This window comes from Oreochromis aureus, linkage group 3, assembly GCF_013358895.1.
Source record: "Oreochromis aureus strain Israel breed Guangdong linkage group 3, ZZ_aureus, whole genome shotgun sequence".
NCBI lineage: Eukaryota > Metazoa > Chordata > Actinopteri > Cichliformes > Cichlidae > Oreochromis > Oreochromis aureus.
This window is the reverse complement of record NC_052944.1, coordinates 14,726,532-14,746,547: the sequence shown is the minus strand read 5'-3', so window position 1 is coordinate 14,746,547 and position 20,016 is coordinate 14,726,532. Positions and strand designations below refer to the sequence as shown.

The window sequence follows — 20,016 nt, the reverse complement described above, 5'->3', positions numbered from 1 at the left end:
GCCACATATATAAAACACAATTAGCCGGGATGACAATCTCAGGCACTGTATTAAAGATGGCAGAGAAAGATGGCAGCTTCCACAAACCGTATCCTGCTCATAAGTATTTTCAGTGGCATAATTCTAAGTTAATAAGAAGGCATCAGTTTGTTAGGAGATGTAATTACACACTAATAAATGTATATTATATGAGTGCAGCATATTTTTTTTCTATTAAACTAAATAAAAAACAAAAAACAAATAACGACTGACTGTAACTTTAAGAGGCCATATTAGTAAAATCCTCTTAGTCTAAATTGCAGTACTTTTAATTTAAGAGCATTTTTTTATGCATCCTCAGTATTTTTTATTGTGTAGGATTGTAAAAGCGGGACTCTTAAATATAAAGTTGTATTATGCAATTTATCAACTCCAACTACAGCTGTTGAAAAAATGTGGCGGCTGTTCGTGTTAATTGGTACTGCGCATCTACGCTGTATATTACGGTAAGCCGGTGAGACAAACAAAGCCACAGCCCAGTCCTAGCTCGCAACAGTGACGTCAGCGCGCCGCTGCGGTGCAGTGACGCGCGGCGATTGGGTGAGCGCGGAGCTAAACTGTGCAGTAGAGTAAAAAGACAAGACGCGGACAACAACAGCTGCGACCGTATGAAGCAAACTAAAGACACACTCGCACTTTTGAGCCTCACACGATAAAGATTCGGGTAAGGAGTCATTTTTTGTGGAGTCATTTCCTTACAAACGCTGCTAGCTAAGGTTGGCCGGAGCAGCTTCCGCCCTTAAGGAACTTTCTTTTGTCCTCTTCAGTCAACAACAAAACAAGCGAGAGAGTGTGTTTACCGAAGAAGAAGGTGTATTGGTTAATTTAGCAACAGTCAAGGATCAAGTCCTTAATAACACCAAATACAGGCCCGTGTTGTCAAAACAAGTCTGGTATCATGCGGGTAGTTAAAGTGAAATACCTTTGGACCGGCCAGTATCAGGGACATTAAAAAGAAAGATATAGCCCGCTGGGTGTGCTGTGTGGCTGCTTCACCGATACAATGAATGATCCCATTTTACGAGTCTTAGGTGTATTTACACATAATTGGGTAATGTGTTATATCACAATAAAATTGCACAATTGCAATATAGCAACTTTTTGCAGTGCAGTCTTCTGTTGGAATAAGATGTAAAATAAAATAAAAAATCAGTTTACCATTGTGGGTTTTTTTCTGCTTGAAAGGTCAAAGGCAGAGCAACGCCAGTATTAACCTGCTGTGGTCATAACAACATTGATCTGTTATGTGCATGCACTTAAGGACACACTGTCATTTTTTTTTAACCGTTTTTGTCGTTCATATTTCCAACACCACCCTATCTCTCCAGATGTCAGGATGGCTGCAAACTTCACAATTTCAGACAGTGAATCGGAGACATCAGAGGAGGTAGGGGAAGAAGAAAACCAACAGCCAGCAGGACAAGATCAAGAAAGCAAGCCCCAGACACTTGCCCTTCCTGTAATCAAAACGACAGGTAGGAACACAAAACAAATTGTCTGATATACGGTGGTATAGCCAACCCCTTTAGACCGTATCAAGACTTGAAATTGTGCATAATTAGATTTGTGGATTAGTGATAACTCCCCAGCTCACACATTCAGATATGGTCACATTGCACCCGGTTTCCAAAACAACAGCCAAGGCCACAATGCCAGGCTTGAGGCTTTCAGACGATCTCCCACAAACCTGAGGGTGACATCGCTGTGGCTTCCTCTTTCTGTTATGTACAGTTTGAATCACGAGGTAGAACTGGGGGGGAAGCAAGGTGTGTCCTTATTACAGTATGATATTAATTTTGGTAAGCAAACAAAAAATAGACTTAAAACACACTTGCTGAAAAGCTGATTGGTTTGTTTGTGTCTTTTAGTACAACCCAACCAGTGGGACGCACTTGGCATGAGGGGTGCAATTATGTGAACAGATTAAAACACTGTAAACATGTTTGTAGCTGCAGTATTTATTTTTTTTAACTGTACTTTAAGAGGGGAAGCTGTTGGGACTTGTGCACTGGCTTTACTGTTCAGCCCTGGATGTTGCACCTTGTTGTATGCTGTGCAGAAACTGAGCAGAAGTTCTGTTGGCAAAACATATATTGGAGCATACGTGACCACAGCCTGCTCTAGATGAGATCCCCCCACCCCTTTATTTAGCCATTTATTGGCTGTATCGGTAGACAAATTTAGAATCTATCCTTTCTCCTTATTTTTCTTGAGATGCATTCTGGGATGGGACATTAAAATGAGGTTGCATTGTAAGCTAACCTGTTTTGCATTTTGAATGGCTTCATTCAAAGCACTATAGGGGGATGTTGTGGCTCTTTTTACCGTGCAGCTAAAAAGAGCCACAATAACAGTGTACAATAACAGTCGCTAGTCGCAGAGACAACTAATGATTTAAATTCCTCTATTCCTACATTATTCTTTATTTCCTCCTTTCTATCTGCCTTACATTAAAACACTCTAAACCTGTCTCACCTTTCCTTTTTCCATGTAGGTGCTGGAAGGCTCAGGCTAAACTCAGAGTCCCACACTTCCTCAGTTGCCAGGGATGAGGACCTCATGGCTAGAGGGGAGGATGAGGTCTGTACTCCCACAGAGGGAGACCCATTCAGGCGAAGGTCAAAGTCAGCTCCCCCTGCTCTGTGGGCTGCCAAGAAGTACGGCCAGAAGCTTCGACGGATGAGTGACGAGTTTGACAGCCTACTAGATAAAGGGGTAAGAATGGGAGTGGGTCAATGTTTAAATTAGTTTTTTGAAAAAAAGATGAAAAAGATGGTGATGATAAGTTGCTAACTTGACATTATTTCTCTTTCACTGTGCAGGAGATGAAGCTCAAGAAGCTGCACCACTCTAAAACCTGGTGGAGCTACCTCTTTAGTCACCAAGAGACTGAAGGAGAGAACAACCATCTTGAAAACCACAACCAACGCACTGAGTAAGCACTGAGAGGACAAGGATACAAGGTCCGGAGGAGCGGATTGGGGGAACTGTAGCCGAGAGACAATATTTAAGATCAGAACAAGACTGAAGAGGATTTGGCTCGATCAAAAAGAGTGGGACGCTAAGTGGGACGTGCAGTAAAAAGCAAAAAAGTACATGTTCAGTGAGTCCCATCATAGTCATGCCATTTTATATGTCATTGTCAACTACCTTTAAATAGATCTTTTGTACTCGTGTTGAGTGTGGTGTAAACAATGTTGTTGGGAAGTCCACTGTAGGACAGGTGGTGATGAGGAGGAACTGCTGCCTGAATCCTGCAAAACGGATAAAAAGATGGGCCGAGAGAGGGGCTATAATCCCTTCTAAACACACAAACAAAGCCTTGTTTAGTAGTAGAAGAGGCGCTCGGTTTAAAGACGCTTAGCATTACAGTTGTCTCTCACATCGACATTGTACGATGTGCTGTGTATGGAGAGAGGAATAACACCTGACTACTGAAGGCCACATTGAATGCTGTTAGATTTTTTTTCCCCTTCCTGCTTTCCTCATTGTCATGAGGAAATCTCCAGAAGCTGTTCGTGTTTGACTTGCACGCTCATTTTGTGCCAAAATGATCTGCCGGCAACAGGAGACAGTACTTTTTTTTTGGATTCAGTTTAGGCCTCTTCTTAAACAACTGTACTCAAATATCATCTGCTTTATGTCACAAATTTATCCAAAAAAAGAAAAGAAAAATCTTTTACAAGGACAATCTCTGATGCAGAAGTAATATCTTTTTTGTAAAACTTCAGGGATAATAGCTGAGGGCGTTAAACAGTAAGGCACAATCCAATATGAATATGTTTTTAAAGCCTTGGACGAGCATAAAAAAACAATTGAAATTTTATGTGTAAATATTTTAACATTTTATGAAATGGTAAAGGGTGGGGAGGGGTGGGGGGTGAGTAAGGTGGTTTAGCCAGATTTTATTAACAAGGTTACCGTGCTGTTAAGCTCGGCTAACATAGCAATAGGCAGTGTACAATCCATGGCTGTTGTGATAAATGTTGCGTGCTGAGCTCTCGGTGCATGGATGAATACAGAGTCCAGTCATATTAAAAATGAGGGATTTCCACTTGCTTTTTGCTTGAAGGATTTTCAGGAGAAATCCAGTCCTGATGTTTTGTTTTTTTAATCAGTTTAAATGTGAGTTGTTCACTTTGACCTGTAAGGGGATGTGAATAAAATGGGCTCATAAACTCTCATGCCTTAGCTTTAGAAGTGCTGATCTGATCCTAGCTTTGCTGGCGTTTTTTAGGCACGTAAGGCACATAATATATATACTTTATGTAAATTCTAACTAAGAGCAAAGATCAGCATTTCTGTGCAGCTCGGTAAACATGAGTAGGCTACTTGTGGCTTGTTTATAAATACGTGATTGCTGAAAATGGTAGTGGGTTTGTTCAAGTTGTCTTATTCTTCCTTCCTCTCGACTTGTAGCGTTGAGTTGTGAAGTGCTCGGGTGTGCAGGCATTTATATGGTTTTCAAATTCAAATTGAAAAAAAAAATATATACGTATATAAATATAATATATAGCTTGGTTTTTAATCTGAGAATTCAAGACAATCAAACGGTGGCCACTTGATATGATAGTCATCCTGTTCTACCATCCGTTTGGCCATGACTGGTCATTTGTCAAATTTAAACTACTTCCCATTATAAAAAATGCATGAAGCAAGAAATAGCATTTTGCATTTTAACATGTCAGACCCATATTATCCAATTGCAGAGTCCACACACAGTTTTCAGAACTCTGGGTCAGATTATGAAGCTTTACTCTGTTGAAAATAAAGATCAGATGGAATTTAAATGGATTTAATGTTGCAAAGAACTGCCTTGAACATGCTGTGACCTGTGACGCCGCATAGCCAGCCTCGTCTGTTTACCCAATTACCGCCTTAAACTTCACTGCTCGCTTTCACAAGTTACACTCAGAGGAAAAACAAAAAGCACAACAATGTCCCGGTGCATTTATTGTCATGAGTTTGTTAAATGACGCACACATACACTATAAAATGGCTGATGTGGAGTTTGGCAACTCATAGTCATGGTTTTCACTTCAAACATCCGTGACAGTGAACACACCCCAAACCTGCCTGGGCACCTGGATTTTTTGCAACCATCCTTAGTATTACTTGAATCTGGAGATGTGTGTGTGGAGAAAATAAAAATGTAATATTCTTTTTTTCTTATTTTGGTTTCTTTTTCAGTTTTAATTTAAATGTATTTTCTCTACAACTGTGAAAACTCTGGTATATGCCGTCCTAAATAAATAAATTTTAAGAGAGCTTTTAAAGGTATTTTGTTCTTTTAATAATCTACTACACAGGCTTAGAATTATGTTCAATGGAGATTTCTGGTTAGTCAAAGACATTAAGCAAAGAAAAGGCAAGAGATTATGAAGAATAAGGAGCAACAGTTAAACTGACACATGTAAAAGTTTTCGTTATCCGACAACAAAGGGAAGGGTTCTCACTAAGACATGGCTTATGGTTGACAATAAAGTCATGTGATGGGTGACGTTACATAGATTTAGAGTTCATACCACAAAATGCTGTACTTTTGTCTTGAAATTAACCAAGTGTTGACACAAAACTTGTAACAGCTTTAAAAAAAAAAAAACAAGCCAAAAACTCAACCCCCCCCCCCAAAAAAAACAACCACTGTAAAACTAAAGACAAAAAAGGCATCATGGAGGACTCAAGCTGGTGTTTCAGGCGACCCCTGATGGATTCCAGCAGTACTTCTGCCCACAGTCCAAAGCTGATAGTCTGTCCATGTCCGTGTCGCTCAGTGTAAAGTCAAAAAGTCTGGCGTTCTCCTGTATTCGGTCTGCGTTTGATGACTTTGGGAGCACAGCGACACCCTGCTGCACCGCCCACCGCAGCAGCACCTGAGGAGAGGGACAGAAGAACCTTAAAGTGACTGCAATAAAAACAAAAGTATACCCAAGATAGCAAAGCGAGTGGGCTCACTTGTGCAGGGGTGCGTTGGCACTGCTTTGCCACCTCCAGGACCACAGGGTCAGTAATCAGATCTCCTTGGCCTAAGGAGGAATATGCTTGGAAACAGACTCCATACTCCTTACAAACACTCTTCAGCTCTGCTTGGCACAGACGTGGGTGAAACTCTACCTGAAGAACACAAAAAAACCCGTGAGATTTCAAACAGCTGCTAATGTCTTTCCCCGTCCTCCATTCAAACTCCTGCATTGTACCTGTAGAACTGCAGGGGGGACTTTGCAGCTCTGCATCAGTTCTCTCATGTGTGCCACTGTATAGTTGGACACTCCTATGGCCTTCAGCTTCCCCTGGCCATGCAGCTCCTCCAGCGTGGCCCAACTCTGAGCTCGGTTTCCTGGGATCAAATATTAATTAGGACCTCATCACCGCTGTTACTCAATGCCTGCTATGTTGCAGTGGAGGAATGAGAGAAGACAGCTTGAATTGTTTTTGTGCAGTTAGTGCAGCAATGAAATATAGATCCCTCGAAACACCCGACACAACTGAAAAAAATGTGGAGTCTACCTGGGTTGCTCTGATCAGCCACTGCTAGACCCTGTGTGCCAGGCCAGTGGATCAAATAGAGGTCAATGTAACCCAAGTCCAGCTGAGACAGGCTGTGAAGGGCACCTTCCATAGCCCGCTCACCCTGATCCTTAGGGCCCAACTTACTGAGAAACAGGAAGAGGAACAGGGATCTGAATGAGCAGCGCACCACCTCATGTCAGCTTTAGTGCCTCCAATGTGTTCTCTTAGAAATCACGTGATGTGATATATCAACTAGTTCAACTGCATGTCTGCAGTAAATAAGACCTCTTATGCTTTAGAACCCTGTGCATCACCTGGTTATGAACACATCCTGTCTGGTCAAGCCGTGCTTGGGCAGGAGCTCCCTCAGGGATCGGCCCAGGTCGGCTTCATTCCGGTAGACGGCTGCACTATCAAAGGCCCGGTAACCCGCAGCCAAGGCGGCATCCACGGCCCGATACACTTCTTCAGAGCCATGCATCTTGTAAGTCCCCAATCCCAGGAGGGGCATTTGAACCCCAGTATTTAGGGTAACAGAGGAGGTGGTGGTGGACGACATCTTGGACTGCAAGGCACTTCTTTACTTTGCACCCTGTTAGGAATAACTGGTTTGCCAACCTCTGTCAAAGACGGATAGAGAAAGTGAGTTTAGCTGGTTTTCTGCTGCCCTTTGTCCGATTTTGTGTGTTACATCACTGGCAAAATAGCTTGAAGGCACTTCCTTAAACTTGGTAATGATATCTTGTTTCACTAGAGACTCTCTGGTGCTTCTCTAACGCAAAATAAGAAATACAAGCAACAAGAAGATGTAAACTAACATAACTAATTTAGCTGGTCACAGTGTATGAGGACACTTCAAGAGCACTTAAAATATTCCGTAGGCAGAAACGTGGACATTACAATGCAGCAAGGGGACGGTATGCTCTATTATATAAACAATTTTACGTGAAAAATATTTCCACCCCACCTTTTTTTTCACCTCAAGTGACTTCTTTAGGAAAGGCGGTGCATACACTGGCAGTGTCCTCTCGGTTATTCACAAGTCAAAGAAATTACTAACAAGTTATAAAGCAAAGGTAACTTCCAGCTGAGCACAGTTTCCCACTACTATCTGCCATATGTGGTCAGCTGACAGTCACGTGACAGTTGGGGCGGTTTTCGCCGTCACCATAGTGACACCTGCTCTGACACTGTGGATTGGAGGAAGATGTGACAGATCTAGCGAATCACAGCAACCCGAGCGGCCGGAAGGCGGGAATACATCCTGCTCAGCAAATCTCGAGACGAATCAGACGTTTGATTGACGGATACAGATTTAACTGTTCACGGTCTGCTCGAAGCCGGAGATAACCCAGTGAACGACGTAGCGAATTCGAGGTCGCCATTCTAAGCATTAGACAATACGGTAATTGAAAAAAAAAAAAAAAAAAACTAAAACGAGAGAGATTGAACTTTTGTTTTTTTAACATATGTAAAGACAGTACTGCATGTGAAATTTGCCCTGTATAGTTATCTGAACATTTTCTCCCTGCTGTTTTTCCTATTGAATCCTCACTATAACAATGAATACACGAATTGGCTAATTTTCTCATTTTATTCCCTAAGCTCATTTAGGTCGACTATGCCGTTGCAGGCCTTCTCCTTTCCTCTCCCAGAAACTCGATTCTTTAAAGCAGGGAGTTTCATCTACAAGTTCACGATCAGAGGAGGCTCCAGCTACAGGCAAGACAGTACACACTCAGGCTCCAGTTTATATGTACACAGCTCAGAAAAATGAAAGGAAGGCTTTTTAATCAGAGTATAGCTTTACATTAGCTAAACTTCAGCAGTATTGATGTGGTCAGTTAAACAGCAGATGGGGTTGTTAATTAGTTCCAGCTGCTGCAGTGTTAATGGAATTAACAAAAGGTTCACAACAATTGGGCGACAATAAGACAACCCCCAAAACAGCAACGGTGTTAGGGGTGGACATTTTTTCCCTCCTCATCATTTCTGACTATTTTTTTAATAGTTTTGCATCTGGCTAGTGTCAGTGTCACTGCTGGTAGCATGAGGTGATACCTGGACTCTACAAAGGTTTCACAGTAGCGAGACTCCTCCAGGATGCCCCGACATTCTCAGGCTTGCATACAAGCACGTGAAGGCCATGCAAATTACCGGGTATCATTTTGAGTTGCTCCAATGAAATTTCGGCCCATTTTCAGAGTTTTTTTAGTTCAGTTACTCTGTAGGTTGATAATTTTCATTTTCAGGTAATTCTGCATGCTTTCATTCCTAATACATGACTCAGTCAATATCAGTATAGATATCAAGCATCATAGTCTGAGATCTGATGTGTTTTCAAAGTGTTCCTGTGATTTTGTGATCACTGCGTTTTGCCTCTCTTCAGTGTAGAGAATGAATCAACGTCACATCCCCTACATAAAAAAGCAGAAATAAACATGGTAACAGTCGAATCCTAATTGTGTGCTAGTAAAGACTTTCTTGTTTGCTCGTTTCTTGGTAGTCTTTCTCCAAACCAGAATGAGCTTTACTAGCATTTTCAGAAATGAAATAATTTAACTGTCTAGGCCTGAGACGATTCCACTTCCACGCGTAGTTCTTCAAAGCAGAGCAAACCTGCAGCACAGCTTGAAATCGGTACACGGGCTGCAGAGAAAGTAAGGATTTAGGTTGCACCTACCTTTTATCTTGCCACTATGTGGGACATCCCTTTTTCCCTTGATAGTCTAAATTCTTTAAAGCACTGTAAAATGTTTTCAATCCCCAAATCAGTTGGGGAAACAGCTGTGCTTCAAGCTTTGATGCTTTCCGTGCTTTTAATGCCACTCTTTATAAGGGTTTCTGTTATATATCACGATATATGATTCCTGGCAGTTCTTTTGATCAGCAAAAGAAGAGAAACATGTCTCACTGGATCTGTCTGTCTATATTCCAGGATAATGCCCCGTAATAAAAGTCTGAGTGATCCTTGATTCTGCCTTAAAGCTATTTTCTATTATTTAAAATGCAACATACACTTCTTTTACACATTTAAAGCCCTGCAGCACTTAGCCGTTTCTATTTCTGTCAGGACAACTTTAATCAAAATATTCTCACCACAGTGTGTCATATTTGGTCGTACAGTATGGCTCTGCTCTGGTGTCTACCCACCCTCTATCGAAGCAGCAGCAGCAACAGATCCTCCTCACTGACATCAGTGGTAACAGAGGGGATGGAGGTGGGTTGCAAAGCAGCTCGCAGAGTCATCAAAAACTATTCATGCTGAAACAGTTTAAATAGCACAGTCCGTATGGGAATTCCAAACAGGATGGCCAGGTTGATAAAAAGCCTTCAGTGACACGATAGATGTTATATTTAACTTTACTGCTTTTGTAATAAGTTGACGACTTCTTTAAGAGAGAAACTTGATGTGAGCATCTAATGGGTGTGTCTCAGCAGCCAACAGGATGTTATGGGAGAAGTCGCCTTCAATCAGGAATTAGAGGTAATTGTGGATCCTGCTCAGCACTCGTGTTCTTTGACACACTGTTCTTTTTTAGATCCTCTTTTCATGTTTGTGCCTCTTCTCTGTTTTAAGGAAATTATCAGGGCCGTTCTTGGCAACCTGGATGACCTTCAGCCCTTCTCCTCCACCCATTACATCATCTTTCCATGTATCCTTCACCTCTGCATCATCTCTCAATTTGACCAATTATTTCTCTACTTATGTTACTAAACTGATATAATACAGTCCATAGGCATGTAATGATGATCACAAAAGTCAAAATGTGAATGGTAGCTCCTGCCTGCTGTATTTTGTTAACTGTAGCTGTCAGATAAGAAACGGTGGGAGAGTGTGTGCAAACACGATGAGATGAATCTGAGCGTCTACCCTTTCACTCTTATCCTCTACCTGGAGAAAAACATGCAGAACGGTGAGGGCAGCTGCACGTCTGCTGGATATCTTGCAGCTTTAAAGCTAATGTACTAACATAACACACTATAAAGGAAGCTTCAACTAAACTGACGTTCACCTTTTAAAAAAAAAAAATGTTTTAAGTGTTTAATCTGGGAAGAGAGATTTAATTCTTCACCCTTATTTATCTTTTAAATTGTGTCATCAAAAGCAAGATGCAAGCAGAGGCGTGGACAAATACTATATAGAGGTTTAGCAGTTTTATTTTATGCCACCTTGTTGCTTCTCCTCTGTCCATCTCTTAAGGATGACTCCGCTCCATCTGACAGATAAAATATGTGAGATGGCCCATAAAATATAACGATACATCATAACAAAGCTATGTTGTGCAATACCTCATATTAACTGTTTTCATTTAAAATTATGGCTCCAAAACAAAAAATTCTTTCCCTGTTGGTTTACACCTGCCTTCTTTATAACTCATCTCTAAGACATAAGGAAACAAGGGAAGGAATCAAGGAGGGAAAACCGTGAGAAATGAGAACCATGATCAAGAGTAAATGTGGCAAACCTGGGTGGAAGGATAGTGTTCAGGGATGATGATATCTCATGTCGGTTTATTTGTGTTCTTTCAGGATCTCAATCAGTGGAGGTGAGTGGATTATTATGTTACTCAAAAGAGTACACGAGAGAATGTTTACATTTTATAGTCAAACTATTTAACAAAGAAATACATGTTGTTGTGGTTAGTGGCGAAACGTTCTGCTGTAATTATGTGAACACGTAGTTTAAAGTTAAAATCAGTGACTAGATGAAAAGGTTGTATGATGTTTTCCTTATATTATAATAGAGTAGAATCAGGTAATACAACTGTACAGTCGAGCTGGGAAATCATTGAAGCGTCTTTCTGTAGGAGAATGATGTAACGCAGCACATCCCCTCCATTTCTGAGTCTCAGTTAAAGCACTGTAAGAGACATTCACCACTAGAGGAGGCCATACTAAAGGACTTAATCAATGACATGGAGGCCGATAACAGGGTGGCAGTGACTGGGTGAGTGTTCTCTCTCTACATACATCTCTCCCCAACACATCTGCTGCATTTGTAACATTTACAGTTGTCTTTGAAAATGTAAAAATTGCATATCTTCAACACTCACCTGGTTCTCTTGTGACAAGTTTTATGCTAATGCAAAACAGCAGAGGTTGCACTTGGTTTGAAGTGAAATGGTGAGCTAGTTGAAGGTGGTGAGAGAGCAGACACATAGTTAGCTACTCCCCTAAGTTGGGCATAATAAACCCACCACATACTTTAACTGGCCAAATAAACGTGAGATGATGGGTAGTGGGAATGAACAAAGAAGTAGAAAAACGAACCGGCAGCAAGACAAAGCTGTGGTACAACCTGAAATTGTCTTGAAAAGCGCAGATGGCACAACAGAGGAAGTGGACGGCCAAGTTCACAATGAGACACAACGAGTTGGGCTTGCTACAGTCGGTAAAGACATAAAAGACCTTACGCAAGAGCTAAAAACCGAACTAAGCACTTTAAAAGACAAACTGAAAAGAGAGTTAAAAGAAGAAATTGGTGCTCTTCAGCAGAAATTTGAGCATAAGCTAACTGAGCATGTAAACAAACTATACATGTGGAAACCTCGCTGAAGCCCAGGTGCACATAGCAGATGGAGTTTTGTATTCAAAGCTGATGTTCGAAGCAGGAAAAATGAATAAGCGTAAGGATTTGAGTGAGTCTAACAAGGACCAAACTGTGATGGCTGGATTACTGGGTCAGAACATCTCCAAAACGGTACGGTGTACGGTGTTTCTGTCTGCAATGGTCAGTATCTATTAAAGTGGTCCAAAGAAGCAACAGTGGTGAAACAGCGACAGGGTCATGAATGGCCAAGGCTCATTAATGCACGTGGGGAGTGAAGGCTGGCCTGTGTGGTCCGATCCAACAGACGAGCTACTGTAGCTCAGATTGTTGGAAAAAGTTATTATTGGTTCTGATAGACAGTTGTCAGAATACACAGAGTATCATAGTTTGTTTTTATAACCACAGACCAGTCAGGGCAGAGCTTTATTCCCAATGTGTAACATACCGACGATTTGTCACAGTCATCGGTATGTTCCACGTTGGGATGAGAACGTGTTGGTCAGGGTGTCCATGGTGACCCCTGTCCACTATTGAAAGTGCCAACAATGGGCATGTGAGGATCAGAACTAGACCACAGAGCATTAGGGCAAGTAGCATGGTCTGATGAATCACATTTTCTTTTACATTATGTGGTTGGTTAGGTGCACTATGGGAAGAAGGCAAGCCGACAGAGGAAGTGTGATGGTTTGGGCAGTGTTCTGCAGGGAAACCTTGGGTACCACCTAAGTAAACATTGTTGCAGACCTTTCATGGAATCAAAAGCAAAAATGATTTGAGGAGCACAACAAAAAGTTCGAGGTGTTTATTTGACCTCCAAATTCCCCAGATCTCACTCCACTCAAACATCTGTGGGAAACAAGTCTGATCCATGGAGGCTTTACCTTGCAACTTATAGGACTTGCCAGATTCCACAGCATACCTTCACGGGTCTGGTGGAGTCCGTGCCTCGACAGGTCAGGGCTGTTTTGGAACCCAAAGGGGGACCAACACAATACAGGATAAAAAAAAAGAATCATTGTGATCAGTTTGGCTCTGCTCCCACAGACTACACTATCTGAAGCCTGAGGTGACAGATTTGAATCTACAATTTAAATCGGACCACAGCAAAAAAAAAAAAAAAAAGCCGTGGAGTTCTGCTTCCTCTAAATTAGATCCAGCTCTAGATGCAAACTGCAGCAGCTTTTCGCATACACAAAAACATTGTTCTAATCCTGACTTCATGGATTAATCCATTTGCTCCCTGTACATTTTAGAATTGATTTTAAGATATTAATAACTTCTAAAGCACGCCCAGACCTGCCCTCTGCTTCATCTGAGCCAGTCACAGCGTTAGATCCACAGATGGAGCCTTTCTGGCTGTTCCAAAGTCAAGTACTCAATCTGAAGGTCACCATCCTTTTTCCATTGGGGCCTTAGAAGAGGGTATAAAGCTTGTAGAGTCAGTGAGTTCCTTTAAGTACTTGCTTTTTATGTGATGTCATCTTTCATCACTCTTTTTCTCACTTTTTTTCTATTGACTAACATATTTTAGTCTTCTGGTGTATTCCTTTATTATTATTATTATTTTTATTATTATATAGGATCGGCCCATAGCTGACATACTTTTGGCTATCTGGAGGACTGCACCAATGCACATCTTGTAGCTTCTGTATTGGCTCTGTTTACACGCAGAGCTACACAAAGGGTCATGCAGTGGGGGCCTTAACCCTCCTTTAGATTTACTCTTCCGGTGTATGTTCATGTTCATGTTCTTTCAGGTGATATAAGGTGACTGAGTCACTGAGGTGACTGACATAGGTAAACTATCTTGGTAAGAAGCCAGTGCATATTCTTGTGTTTTCCTTCGGAGTGCATTTATGTTGCTGTAATAAGACGATACAAACAATAAGAGGACACTTGTTCATACAAGTATTATACACGCACAGTTTAGGGATCAAAATCAGTGTCCTTGCTCATAAAATCACCAAGTCATTCATTTTGACGACCACTTTGTTTCACACACACAAACGCACGCTTCAGTGGTTCTTGCAGTTATGAAACAGGCAAGAGGCGCCACCTCAATCACTCTGACAGTCAGATCAGTGGGGTGAAAATTATTATTTGAAATGTGTGCACACACATAAACAAGGTCCCGTGTTCCATCTAGTTCGTTTTAACTTATGTAAACAGAGTTGTCTCCTTTTTAAAACTCAGGAAACACACACACACCCTGCAAACAGATCAGCCTCAAGCATCAGAACCAATTCACAGGAAATAAAGTTTCACTGAGATTTTCTCCTTGAACTACGCTCACCACACTCACTAATAATGGTGCAAAATGATACCAAATGTAACACCGTGCATAAAACCACAACTATAGAGGCATCATAGAGACATACTGTTTCATCAATGAAGGCAGTGGTGTGTCTGTGTGTGAGATAGGAGTGACAGATGCTTTGTTTTTGTGTTAAACCTGCTGGAAAAACTAAAAGCAAAGAGTGAGTTTCTCAGAACAAGTACGGACGTAAATCTGACAAACAATCACAGCTTTTATATTTCTTCTCTACACTTATCCCGTTCTGATTCTTCACTGTAGTGCATTTGATATTAGCTGTAAAATAAGCAGGCAGTGCATTGTTTTCAATATATTTAAAACATTTCCTCTAACCCAGGATCAAAGTGGACTCGCGCTTTTCTATACTGTTTTCCTCTGAAGCAGGATCAGTTATAGTTAGGCTCTCAATTGTATTTTTAACACAAGCCACCATTGGTCCACTTTTCTCTTTTCTGGGCCTTGTCTCTAAATTGTGGTTATTTTCAAGCCTCTCTGAATCTGGGTTCAGAAGTTCTTTTTTTGCACATAAATCATACAAGCACTGCTGTTTTTAAGAGTTGTGGCCAATCGGAAGCTTTCTGAAGCAGAAAATTTCCTTAGTCACAAGAAAAACTGAATAGTTTAGTGCCCTTAAGGGTACTTGTAGAGTTTCTTTGTACTTGCTCACTGACCTAATATATTGTGGATGGCAGATTATGTTAGATCTATAAACGTACAAGGATATTCCATGGAAGGTTGGCTTTTTTGACATATACTATTTTGATAAGCAGACACTTGATCCAGTATAAGGAAGCAGTTAATGATGAAGCTTATGTACAAATTTCATACGCAGCTGGCATTGTGTAGTTATTTGCTCACATGGAAAAGTACTCCCACTACATTTCTCCCACTGTAATCTACGTACTTCCATGTGAGACCCTTGCTAATTCGGTTGTACTGGCTCCCATCAATTTCAGGGTCCACTTTAAGATGCTGTTTTTAACTTTTAGAACTCTGCATGGACAAGCACCAGCATCTTAAAGTGGACATTTACATCCATACATCCCTAGCAGGTAGTTGTGAACAGGGCCTGCCTGCTGTGAACTAAAGGAGGCAGAGCTTTTGCAACAGTGGCCTCAGACTCTGGAACTCTCTCACATTGAGCCGAAGATCTGTGTGTGTGTTTTTTTTTTAAAGCAGCGAAAAAAATATAATCCTTTTAAACTTTCTTTTGGCAAACATTTGGTCTTATTTTGTTCTTCTTTTTTTGCATTTTATTTAATTTTTGTCATTGACCTAGCATATTAAAGTTCTTGATCATTTCTATTTCATTGTTATCTACATTGAAGGTTGCATGGTAGTTTTTATATGTCAGGATTTTGTTTTTAGACATATTGAATAGTAGTCCCATGTTATGGGACTAACATGTTTTAGGTTCTTCATTTGGCCAGACTTGGGTGGTACTTGCTATGAAAATGGTAGAACCTTCTTAGAGAATGACAAAAGCTCTGATATGTAGAGTTTGCTGTTAGACTGTCACAGTATCAGAGAGTTTTTAAGAACTGTGCAGAGGACTAGTTATTATTAGTAGAAATGTAAAAGAAACCAGATAATCTAATAAATGACCAAAGATCTGCCATCAATGATGTGATTCAGGGTTCTCTGACTGTGTGCCTATGGTGAGAGAAGTTGGCTAGTTGCTGTGTGTCCTTTACTTTTTGAAAGCCAGCATTAAAATGCGGTACCACTCTCTACTATCGTGGATATGTATTTATTAATATGAATACATTCATTATTTAAGCAACACTGTAATCGTCAATATTTTCCCCCCAAGTCTGCTGTTTGATGTTTGCTGTAGTGAGACAGTTGCTCATCAGAAGAACCTCAAGCAGCTGTAAAGCCAGTTGAAATGTTTGGTTGCTTGTTCCTCTGCCTCAGGGACTGGGTCAGGGGCTTGCACTCACTGGTTCAACTATGATTTGTGAATAATAGCAGAAGCATTTAAAGGTTATGTAAGGCCTTGTTTCTGAAAACTGAAGTAGAAATGGAATTGGACTTTTTAACAACATCCTAAGCAAATACACAAAGGACTGAGCTCTGACAGACGGTCTAGATTAAAATCCTATTTTAAATCCTCAAATGTATCACCTTAATCTGTGGAGCGAACGTTTTCGATTTGACGACAAAGGTATCGATCTGTGGTGGCCGAGCGAGCATAACGCACACTTAAACGATCACACCAACACACTTGTTAAATCAGGACAATTATTGCCGAGGCAAGCAAAACTACGACTGACAGATCTTCTCGTATTTATGATAAAGTTCCTCAGATACTTGAAAGTTGTTTGAAATCATAACGTTTTTCCACCCAAAGTAATTGCTGTGTCCAAATTACAGCATGTTGGACTTGGTCGGTGAGCACTCACAGGGAAAGACTGAAGAAGATCCAGGACACGTTGACAAGGTGATCCTTTCCAGTTCGACGTTTTACTCGTAACTTCTGATCGATTCTCACACTCTTCCGTGTAAAATTGAAGCGTCAGTCATTATTTAGAGTTTACCGATTCCAACACTTCAAACTCTAATGTCAATCTTGTAACACCCTTTCATTTCCTCTCTGACACACACACTCTTGTAGCATCTTTGTCTTTATTGCAGCCCGAGGCTAACATTAGCGCAGACAGGTAGGATAACGAGTGTCATTAAGGTTAATAATAGCATTACATCAGACACAGAACTCTGTAATTGTGTGCATGTGAGAGAGTGGTGATGTGCTTTGGTTTAATTAGCAGTAAAATCCAAAATTACCCCTCTCGCCGTTCCTTCTCGTTCATGCCCTTTCATCTAACCTGATCCTCTGTTTCTACATTTGTCCACTCTGTCTTTTTCCACCTCTTGCTTCTGTTCCTTTTTTCCCCTTCAGCATTTGTTTCAAGTGGAAAAAATGATTTAAACCTGTTATGTCAGCCCGTTGAGTTATTATTGTCTTAACACTGAGAAGGAAGTGTCGATACAAGTCTGCGAGCTTTAAAAAGAATTATGTTCGAACATTGTGGTCTTGATGATGTTAATGTACATACAAGCTTTAAGAGGACAGCCAATATTTTTGTGAAATTAATTTCAATTTAAACTAATGTTGACTGCAAATTTGTGGTTATTGAAAGGCGGTAGTTTGTTTTTCACATGCGGTTTTAGTAACCCAGGACTTCACTTACTGAAAGAATAACTTTTGTGGGCACGTTTGGCTGTTTCTGTTAACAAGATGAACAGAAACAGCCAAATGTGTACTTGCTGGTCACCTTATTACTGTTCGGTAAACCTTGCTACTACCAGTTTGGCTCACCTTTTGCCTTCAAAACTACCTTAATTTTTCATTGCACAGATTCAACAAGGTGCTGGAAAGATTCCTCAGAGATTTTTCTCTGGGTCTTTCACATGACAGCATCACATAGTTGCTACACATTTGTTTGCTGAACATCTGTGATCTAAGCCTCCTGTTCCACCAGATCCCAAATCCACTCTATTGGATTGATCTGGTGACTGTGGAGGCCATACAAGTACAAAGAACTCATTGTCATGTTCAAGAAACCAGGTTGAGATGATTTGAGCTTTGTGACGTGTTGCGTTATCATGCTGGGAGCAGCCATCAGAATTCAGAGAGGCTGTGGCGTTTAAATGATGCTAAAGTAGTACTACGAGAGCCAAAGAGTACCAACTGTGTACCACTAACACCAACTTGAGCCATTCGTATAAGGCTGGAGGGATCCACACTTTTATGTTTTTACACCACATTCAGACCCATTTGAATTTTGCAGCAGAAATCAGATTCATCAGACCAGACAACATTTTTCCAATCTTCAATTGTCCAGTTATGGTGACCTCCTCAATTGTACCCTCAGTTTCCCGTTATTATCTTACAGGAATGGTACCTGCGGGGTCTTCTGCTGCTATAACCCATCTGCTTTAAGGTTCCACATGTTTAGCTTGAACTTCAGCAGGTCGTCTGGACCATGTCTTCACATCTAAAGCCATTGAGCGATGCAATGAATGTGATTGGTTGGTTACATATTTGAGTTAACAAGAGTTGAAAAAGTGTACATGACAAAGTTGCTGTTGAATGGACCACTGAAAACCTCATACTGGCTTAGTTGATGCATCTCTTCTTATGCCCTTTTGTGGCTCTCTCCTGGTCAATTCACATACTTGAACATTTTTGATTTGTTTTGGGGGGTTTTTATGGTTTTTTGGGGTTATATCACCATATGGGAAAAGTGGTGAAAACAAGTTATAGCACCTGTGTGTTATTTATCTACATTTTCTTCTCTTTTTTTAATAAAAAGCAGCCTGAGATAGTACTGCAGGAGCAAGGGACACCTGTGAGACCAGGATTTCTGAAGCAGCTGGCCAGGTCAGTATGACAGTGCAGTGCCCACACCATCAGTAGAGTTTTTCCTTCAATGCTGCAGGCAGACACAGCAGGGTAACAGTCAGACAGTTGATTGATTTTTTTACACCCAGGGGAGAAACGAGCTGATTTGTATGGTCGATCTGCTGATAAAATAAGATGTCAAAGATTACAATGGGTTGGGAAGTCCCACTCTGCAGGAATGCTGTAATTCCTGTGCATGTAAGCACAGAAATGATAGTATTCCTGCGAAATGCCTGCTGAGACAGTCGCCCGATGTCCTTAGGCATATCAAGGACTGACATGAGCATGTTCTGAACGAGCATGCCAAACCATCTAACAAGTCTTTTCGTGGTGGTAATGATATACGGTAGCAGCTCTGTGGACTGAGCCCAAGAGCCCAGTCTTAATGTAATCAAATGTGCATTTTTTTCACTGCAACAATCTCTAAAAGTCTTTGTTTGCCTCTTTGCAGCCATGTCTTCCCTTTCTCATTGTTCGTCAAAGATCCAGAGAATTAGAAAAGCAAGTTCCTCAGGAATATTACCAACTGAATTGTTTATTGATATGATGCATGCACAGTGTACAGTGAGACAGTGATGAATGAGGTTGATAGGAGCACAAACTCACTCAACATTTATCACTTAATTCAAGGCTGAATTTAAAGTTTAGCTTAGGGATAGAGGTTGTGGTTAGGCACGTTATGTGACCGCTTAAGTTTATTTGTGCGTGGTCGTTAAGAAAAAAATAGAAAATCCACAGAAATTATTTTAAAGTTGCAGAATAGAAATTTATTGACATACAGTTTCATTACAAATTACACAGTGCATTGTTCCTCTTTTTCATTTCCAACATTCTTTGGTTTCATCAATAGATATTATTTACAAAATGACTTTAGTTCAGATTCTTAAATATAAATAAATTGTGTACATTCTTTGGTCTCATGACTGTGATTAGTGGTTACTACAAGAATGACATTCCTCATATATTTGAGCTTTGTATTGTTTCCAAAGACGGTATTTCAACTTTTTTGTTAATCGAAGTCAACAAAGACATGACTCGACTGTTTTATCGACTGCTATGTTTTCATTCATTTTGTATTAAAGTCATTCTAAATCTGACTTTTTGTTCCTGTGAGTTTGATTATATCTGTGTCCTGACACTTGCTACTGAGTCACAACGTCTGATGAAAGATGATTGAATAATGAAGTGTTT

At 40.7% G+C, this 20,016-nt stretch overlaps 3 protein-coding genes across 6 annotated transcripts; 2 read left to right on the top strand and 1 right to left on the bottom strand.

Annotated features, from left to right (window-relative positions):
* The first annotated feature begins 540 nt into the window (after nucleotides 1–540).
* Nucleotides 541–5,307, top strand: badb (BCL2 associated agonist of cell death b). Its single transcript, XM_031736824.2, has 4 exons — nucleotides 541–703; nucleotides 1,368–1,514; nucleotides 2,534–2,754; nucleotides 2,862–5,307. Exons 2-4 carry the CDS (start codon nucleotides 1,376–1,378, stop codon nucleotides 2,976–2,978), a joined length of 477 nt encoding a protein of 158 aa, XP_031592684.1. The 5' UTR covers nucleotides 541–703; nucleotides 1,368–1,375; the 3' UTR covers nucleotides 2,979–5,307.
* Nucleotides 4,819–7,676, bottom strand: zgc:101765 (uncharacterized protein LOC450036 homolog). 2 transcript variants are annotated; one of them, XM_039609431.1, is made up of 6 exons: nucleotides 7,518–7,676; nucleotides 6,864–7,171; nucleotides 6,547–6,692; nucleotides 6,237–6,376; nucleotides 5,995–6,153; nucleotides 4,819–5,912 (listed from the first exon to the last, which is right to left on the bottom strand). In XM_039609431.1, exons 2-6 carry the CDS (start codon nucleotides 7,106–7,108, stop codon nucleotides 5,733–5,735), a joined length of 870 nt encoding a protein of 289 aa, XP_039465365.1. In that variant the 5' UTR covers nucleotides 7,109–7,171; nucleotides 7,518–7,676; the 3' UTR covers nucleotides 4,819–5,732. The 2 variants fall into 2 exon arrangements, with proteins under 2 accessions (XP_039465365.1, XP_039465366.1); XM_039609432.1 differs by having other exon boundaries at nucleotides 6,864–7,169; nucleotides 7,529–7,674.
* A 125-nt stretch (nucleotides 7,677–7,801) lies between these two features.
* On the top strand, nucleotides 7,802–19,874 carry LOC116317903 (membrane-anchored junction protein). 3 transcript variants are annotated; one of them, XM_039609433.1, is made up of 10 exons: nucleotides 7,802–7,954; nucleotides 8,155–8,271; nucleotides 9,988–10,036; nucleotides 10,130–10,205; nucleotides 10,368–10,466; nucleotides 11,083–11,099; nucleotides 11,361–11,500; nucleotides 16,794–16,860; nucleotides 18,737–18,804; nucleotides 19,277–19,874. In XM_039609433.1, the coding sequence occupies exons 2-10, from the start codon at nucleotides 8,171–8,173 to the stop codon at nucleotides 19,320–19,322; spliced, it is 663 nt and encodes a 220-aa protein (XP_039465367.1). In that variant the 5' UTR covers nucleotides 7,802–7,954; nucleotides 8,155–8,170; the 3' UTR covers nucleotides 19,323–19,874. The 3 variants fall into 3 exon arrangements, with proteins under 3 accessions (XP_039465367.1, XP_039465368.1, XP_031592682.1); XM_039609434.1 differs by having other exon boundaries at nucleotides 18,740–18,804; nucleotides 19,277–19,873; XM_031736822.2 differs by having other exon boundaries at nucleotides 9,991–10,036; nucleotides 19,277–19,871.
* The last annotated feature ends 142 nt before the right edge of the window (nucleotides 19,875–20,016 follow it).